Source organism: Egretta garzetta, unplaced genomic scaffold, assembly GCF_000687185.1.
Source record: "Egretta garzetta isolate BGI_Z169 unplaced genomic scaffold, ASM68718v1 scaffold105, whole genome shotgun sequence".
In the NCBI taxonomy this organism is placed as follows: domain Eukaryota; kingdom Metazoa; phylum Chordata; class Aves; order Pelecaniformes; family Ardeidae; genus Egretta; species Egretta garzetta.
The window spans coordinates 382,262-389,294 of record NW_009259598.1 but is presented as its reverse complement, the minus strand read 5'-3'; the positions used below and the strand labels follow the sequence as shown (position 1 = coordinate 389,294).

The following is a 7,033-nucleotide window of genomic DNA, read 5'->3' as shown; positions in this document are numbered from 1 at the left end:
ACCCACCTTCATCCCCCTCCTCATCCCCATTGTCCCCAATGTCCCCAATGTTCCTCATGTCCCCTTTGGTGTCCCCATGTCCCCCTTGGCATCCCCATGTCCCCCATGTCCCCAATGTCCCCATGTCCCCCTTGGTGTCCCCATGTCCCCAGCATGCAGATTCCCCGTCTCTCCCCCACCCCACCCCACCCCACCCCGTGGTACCCAGGACGGGGATCGCAGCCCACGCGGTTGCGATTTCCCAAGGGAACCCAGCCAGGAGCCAGGCCGCGGTCATTTCCTCGGAGCGAGCCGATGGGTGGTAACGCGCTAAGCCGCAGCCGGCTGATCGCATGCAAGTCCCTGGCCACGACCCAGCCCAACTGTCGGGAACCACGGCCCCGATACGGGCAACGTGCGGCAGAAACCCCGGCCTCACCGGCCATGGGGTCCGGCATGTGCCAACGACCTATACCACAGTACCCAAAACCCACAGAGGTAAATCGGGGGAGTGGGATCCTCCCGGCTCGGGGAAGGGATGCTTTTTGCATCCCATCCCTTCTAGAAACATATTTTTCTCATTTTCATGCCGAGCTTGGTTGTATTCAAGCATTTCGGGACAAGACAGCCAACGCTGCAGCCCGTAAAGCGACAGTCTCCAAAGCATCCAGCGCATTCAGCAATCTTGTGTGATTAATAAAGCCGTATCGCATTCTTCCACCCTTGGCCTGGTGCTAACTTGTAAGAAATCTGGACCAAAAACTGCAACAAAATGGCTGCTATTCTCCAAGGGCCGTTGGGAGCACTCGTTACTCATCCCTTACTTGGGCAAAAATGACATTGACTGCTCCTGGAGATGACAGGCTTAATTGAGTTCAATAGGAGTTTAGGCTGAGTAAGGCATGAGCAAACAAGCATGCATTAGCCCATGAATAAAAGCCTGATCTGCAAATGTTTAGGAACACATGGAACACCACGCAGGGGAGTACCGAGGGGGTCACCGCTGCGCCGGGCCTGCCGGGGTTGGGCTTCAGCTCGGTTACAGCATCCGACCCAACCGCTGGTGATGCTGGGATGAGCTTGTTCTGGAGCGATTTGAGCCCGGCTCAGTAGTTTGTTTCAGTCCTGCCTCTTAATTTTTATTTTTTTTCCTCCTTCAGAAGTCCGTAATCCTCATTTCTGCTATTCTTCGTCCACTGGTGGGAACAGCAACTTCCTTTCCCAAATTATAATATAAAAGAGCTGCAGGCAGCAACGCCATAAATAATATTTTCTTATGGCCAGAACATCCAAGTCTAGGCAAGACACCAAGAACAGCTACAACACTGTAAAACTCCAACACTTCTCCAGAATGGATTCACTAATTAAAAAGTGATTCCTTTTTAAATGCAGTTGAAAAATATTGGCTTTGCCGTTACTGCCTGTCGCTCGCTGGGCCGAGAAAGAGCCTGTCCTGCAAACCTGCAGCCCAGCTTGCCGGCCGCGAGCCTGCCTTTCCCCCCCTAAAAAATGTCACCGAAAGAAATACACAGGAGAGGGGGAAGGGGAGAGAAAAACACCCCGTCATGATCACTTCTTTAATTAATTAATGTATCACCACTTCAAAGCAGGGAGCGAGAGCCCCCGAGGCTGAGGCGATGCTCTCCGCTGGGCAGGGCGCTCGCTGGGAACCAAACCAGCTCCGGCCCTTCCATTGCCCGGTGCGGCGTTCCCCTGCACTGGCCACCCCTCCCGTACCAGCCGGGATGCAGCCAGCCCTCTCCCCCCGCTGCTGCCCACCCGATGGGGCATTTGCCCTTCGGAGCCCCGTGGAAATATCCCGCAGCCCCCCGCTAAGAGTGCAGGGGCTGAGCCTGTGCTCAGGGCTGGGTGCATGGAGCCCCCCAAGGGTCTGGGGCAGAGGGAGAAGAAGAGCCCCCCCGCTTCAATCCTCCTGCTGAGCCCTGGACCAGCATCTTTCCACTCATCGGCATGGGACGGGGATGCCGGCACCCACCGCCTCCGAGAGCCGCCGGCACCGCGGTGACGTTGGTCCTAGCTAGGATACGGCACTCAGCATCAAGGTGGGACCTTATTTTTTTTTTTTTTTCTCCTTTCCTTTCCCTCAGAACCATCTCTGCAAAAAACATTTCCCAGGAGGTCGCCTCGGGGAGCTGCCGACAGTCGCCTCGTGCCCCCGCAGGAGCGCTTCATGGGGTTAAAAACCCATCCCTGCACCACCAGCCTAACACCGACCCCCTAACCCGAGGCTTCAGGAGGCTCAGAGCCTCACGCTACGGGGAAAACATCATCCCTGGGGATGGAGACAACCCTTTCTCCAAGGACGATGCACACTTTGGGCTCAAACACCGTTGATAAGGCTCCTTCTCCTCCTTTTTTTTTTTTCAATCTTTTCTCGCAGCGAGCATTCCTTTCACACCCACGCACACCCCAGCATCCCCAGCCATTGGTCTGCCGGCGCATCCGTCACACTTTCCGTCGGCCAAAGTAGATACACATTTCAACTGCTTCCAATCCTCATCTCCTCTGGTGTTAACAGCCAGCGCAAACAAAGGGCCCAAATATCCATTGCCATATTAAATTGTTTTCATTCGTTTCTTGTGCCACAGTTGGTTCGGGTTAGAGGGTTTGTGTAAGTGATTTGGGGTGGGCGGCTGGTGCCGTAGCGTGCGCTGGGATGGGGTAGCATTGCCTTGGACACCCACAGCAGCATTTTTTTGCTCCACTTGCAGGCTGGGAATCCCAAGGGGGTTGCAAGCAACAAGGGGCAACACAGAGACTTTTGGGGTGCACGGAGGGAGAAACTCCCTGGGGAGCAGCTGGGGTAAGGGCGGCTCGTGCTCCAGCAAGAGCTTGGGGAGCCCAAACCCCTCTCTCTCACCCTGCGTCGGCTTTTCTGCCTCCAACGGAGAAAGCGGGGACAAGCGCTAGCTCAACCCTTAGCTGGGCTTTTCCCGATTCCAAACAGATGGTGGGTTCGTGGCTGGATTTGGGCAGAAAGCTCCTGCTGTCCCCACATTTGCTGGCCGTACCTAGCCAGGGGACGCCGGCCCCGGCCGCGGTGGCTGGTGCTTCCCTTAGCTCACATGAAGGTCCCTGATTGTGCCGCATGGGTGAGGGACGATGTCCCACGCTGGCCCCTTTTCGCTGGGCTGTCCGCCTCCATCTGCCGATGAATCACGGAGCCCGGATTCAGGCAGCTGGTGGGAAAACCTCGGCTCCATCTGCAAAGCCACCAGGGCAGATGTTCTCCAGAGATCCAGCTGCCACTCGTGGTCCCACTGTCACTGTCATCGGTCCCCAGCCCCACGCAGGGACGGGTTCGGGCCGCGGTGACGTTGCGACACTGCCCAGCGAGGACGAGCATCCCTCTTGCACAACTGCATCTGTCTCATCCATCTCCTGCTCCTCGACCTTTCTGCCCTGGCTACCTCTCACAGCATTAACTTGAGGGGCTGAGATCACCCCCAGAATGGGGGAAAAACCTGTATGTATCCCAGGAAGGGGACCCCAAATTGTATCAGCCCCCCCCAGGGTCAGTGCAGTGTTTCAGGGCATGTCCCAGTGTTTCTCACCACTGAATTAATCAGATTTGGGACTGTCCGTGCAGCCAAATCCTCACCCCACAAAGGCGGGTTTGTGCTGGAAATGGGGGCACAGGCTGCCCTGCTCCCCCCGAGCTGCCCCTCTCCAGCATCTCCCCTTCCCAACAACTCCCCGCAGCCCCCCGTGACACCCCACGGGACTGTGCCACCCAGCGTCACCTCCTGTCCGCCACCTCCCTGGGAGCAGCGAGCACCAGGAGGGCCAGTCCTGGCAGTGGGGTGTGCGAGGGTCCGTGGGACCACCAGCCTGGTGGGGTCCAGAGAGATGCACAGAGCACCGGGGCGGTGAGCGGCGGGGCCACGGGGGGCTCGGCGGGGCCTGGCGGGGTGCTGAGCGTGACTCAGCACTGCGCCACACCTCATGAGTCACCCCGGTGCTTCCTGGTGCACCCAGAGTGTTCCCTTCCAGGTCCCTCTGGGTGGCACCAACCCAGCCCAGCCCCGTGCCGGTGGTGCCGGCTCTGCCTCACGTGGCTGCCGGCCCTCCTCTGCCGTCACTGGCTTCCCTCGGCACGTGCCTGCGTGCCACCGGTGTCCTGGGTGCCAGGCTGCTCCTCAGGGACCCAAATCCCCAAAGGTTTCCAGGCAGTGGGGTTAGACCCAGCGGGTGGAGAGCCTGGGGGGTGCAAAGACACCGTGGGCACGGCAGGGCCACCTGTGCCAGGGTAAAACGGGGCAAACCAGGGGTTTGGTGCCCAGTGGGCATCGAGCCAGGCGAGGGGACCCTCGCTGGGAGCTTGGGCAGAGCCTGGCTGTGCGTGGGGGTCTGTGCATGCTCACAGGGGGCTGAGGAAACGCAAACCGAGGAGACCACCAACCCCCCCTCTCACGGAGAGCTTCAGCTACAAAATACAAACCAGAACCTAAAAAAAAAAAAAAAAAAAAGAAGGGGGGGGGATGAGTTTCCAGGATCCGAGTCCAAGAAACTTCTCAAAGGGATGAGGTCGGGATTGCAGTCAGCCTCATCTGCTAAATATACCCCAGGCCTGACGCTGCTGTCTGCCCCAGACCGGCGATCTGTCCCCAGTTTGCCCGGAGTGGGGGGCTGCGGCTTGGCTGAGCGTCCCCCGGCCGCTCTGCGGGCACCGGGCACCTCCAGCCACCCCCGGAGTGGCCGTAGCCATGAGCATTGGCTGGGCAGAAGGTGGAAACCAAGGGAGCGGAGCGGGATGGGGCTGCTGGAGCATCCGCTGGACACCGGCAAGCGGCCCCGGCAGCCCCGGCACGGGCGCTACTCGCAGGCCAGCTTCCCGTCGAAGCTGGAGAGGGCGATGGCGAAGGCCTGGACGGCGCAGAGCGGGTAGTTGTAGTCCATGGTGAAGGCATCATCTGCCACGCGCCCAAACTGCATCACGATGTAGTCGGCTGCAGGAGAGAGGGGACGGCTCCGGTGGGCACGGAGGGGGCGAGCGGCTGGGATGTCACCTGCGTGCCCATCCCCTCCTTTACCCAAGGGACCCAGGCAGCGGCATCCCCAAAAAGCACCCCCCACCACCTTCACCAAGCTCTGCCGGCGGCTCATGTAGCGGCTGCACAGTACTGCAGCAGATGTTACCGAAAAGCATAATTTTCCCATCGCACGGTCCAGCCCAGGACCACAGCACCCTTCAGCCCCCCCAGAACCCCCTTCCCGGGAGCCGCAGCCCCCCAAGGGGACAGGGACCCCACTCACCCCCCCCATGGGACCACTGCTACTGGAGGGCGGGTGACAGGAAATCTGTAAAAATAACCAGGGGCCCCCGAGAGGTTTTTTTCTGTCCCGTAACCCAACACCCCGGAGGCCAAGGGCTTCTGACTGCGCCGGACAGGTGACAAACGGCCGCGTCCGGCCGCTCGCGCGGGGACAGAGCCGCTGCCACCCCCGAGGGACTGTCCCCAAGGGGCCATGCACCCCGGGGCGAGCCCGCCGGCAATGTGGGGTGCGTGCCGGGGCGATGCTCTGGGGTGAGAGGGTGGCTGTAATATGGCGAGGGGTATGTCAGCACCCCACAGGATTTGTCCTTGCCCTAATCTGCCCAGCAACAGATGACCGGCGCGCTCCCTCTGCCGGCACCCTGTGCGGTGCTGCACGCCCTGTCTGGCTTCAGCCCTGCTCCAGCAAAGGCAGGCAGGACCCCCACACAGCCATGCATGAAACAAACTAAACCTCAGCAAAAAAAGGGGGTGCTGGGGCCAGCTGATGGCAGTGCTCCCCCACCATCACCCCCCATCTCGTCCCCTTCCCAGCTTACGGTCGCTGCCATGCACGATCTGGAAGTTTTTGACCGAGGCGTGGGTGACCCGGCCGTGGAAGTTGAGGACGTAGGACTGGGTCTCATCGTTCCACACCGGTGCCTTGTTGTGCAGCTCGATCACGTTGTCCATGTTCTTGTTCTGCCATCGCATCAGGAGGCCATCGTTATCCTGGGGAGGGTGAGAGTGGGGAGAGCAGAGTTGGGGTGACCCCCCCCCAAGAGCCCTGACACCCCCCATGGCATGCCCAGGGGGATGCTCAGTAGCAGGGTCCAGATGGGAGATGGGATCCAGCATGGAGGAAAAAATACCAACACCACATCTCCCACCTCCCAGGGAGGTGCCTGGAATTTTAGGACACCTGAAAACCTTCCTCTGCCCCTAAATGGCTAAAATCCAAGGTGAACCCCAGCAAATCCAGCCCCCAAGGAATTTCTCCCAGTCTGGCCCCCAACTTACATTTCGGGGCCGGATGGGCACCCTCTCGTTGTCAGCGTTCATCCCGGGGATGATGACCGTCATCTTCCGGGGGCCTTTGAACCCTAAAACATTGGTCTCCTGCAAGAGAAACCCCGTCCCCAAAACCAGTGACTGCCATGGGCTGCAGCCTCTCGCCAGCGGCCGAAGGAGGGCTCAGGGATGGATCCAGCCCACCCCGCACCTCTGCAACCCCCGGGGCAGCAGCCCAGCAGGTCGGGACCCCCTCACCGCCTGCCTGGGAGGTCCTGGGGGGGGGGCAGGGGGCGGTGTCCCCGTGCTGTCACTTACATAGACCACGGCTGAGAGCTCCTGCCGCACGTTGGACCAGTCGGTGTTGGCCCTATCGGGGTTCACGCCGTTGTCGAACACCGTGAACTTCGTACCCATCAGGTTGGATCTGCAGCCCAGGACGGGAGGTGGCTGCGGCCGGTGCCACCAAGCGCCCTCCGACCCCCACCCTGTTCCCCAGCTTTTTGCTCCGGATGCAAAACCCGCATGCAGCCCCCTGCCAACGCCGTCCTTCCCACCCTTTAGCTGTTTGCTCGGGTTCAGGGCACCCCTAAATCAGGGTGTTGCAGGGTGCTGCTGCTGCGGGGACCCCCAGCATCGCTGTATGGCTGCCGGCGGTGCAGCGGGCTGGGACTTGCCAGGCTCGCCGGGTGCCGTTTCTAGCCGTGCCTGTCTGCCCGGGAGGAACCAGACGAGCCTGTTTTTCCCTCCCGGCCCCCCACCACTCC

At 60.4% G+C, this 7,033-nt stretch overlaps 1 protein-coding gene across 1 annotated transcript in view; it reads right to left on the bottom strand.

The window, feature by feature from the left end:
- Nucleotides 1-4,815: 4,815 nt before the first annotated feature.
- TULP1 (TUB like protein 1) overlaps nucleotides 4,816-7,033 on the bottom strand; it is a 4,245-nt gene continuing 2,027 nt past the window's right edge. The window contains exons 7-10 of the mRNA XM_035893797.1: nucleotides 6,585-6,693; nucleotides 6,276-6,374; nucleotides 5,816-5,987; nucleotides 4,816-4,949 (exon numbers count right to left, since the gene is read on the bottom strand). Coding sequence (XP_035749690.1) covers nucleotides 4,816-4,949; nucleotides 5,816-5,987; nucleotides 6,276-6,374; nucleotides 6,585-6,693 — 514 coding nt within the window. The remainder of the gene's footprint in view (nucleotides 4,950-5,815; nucleotides 5,988-6,275; nucleotides 6,375-6,584; nucleotides 6,694-7,033) is intronic.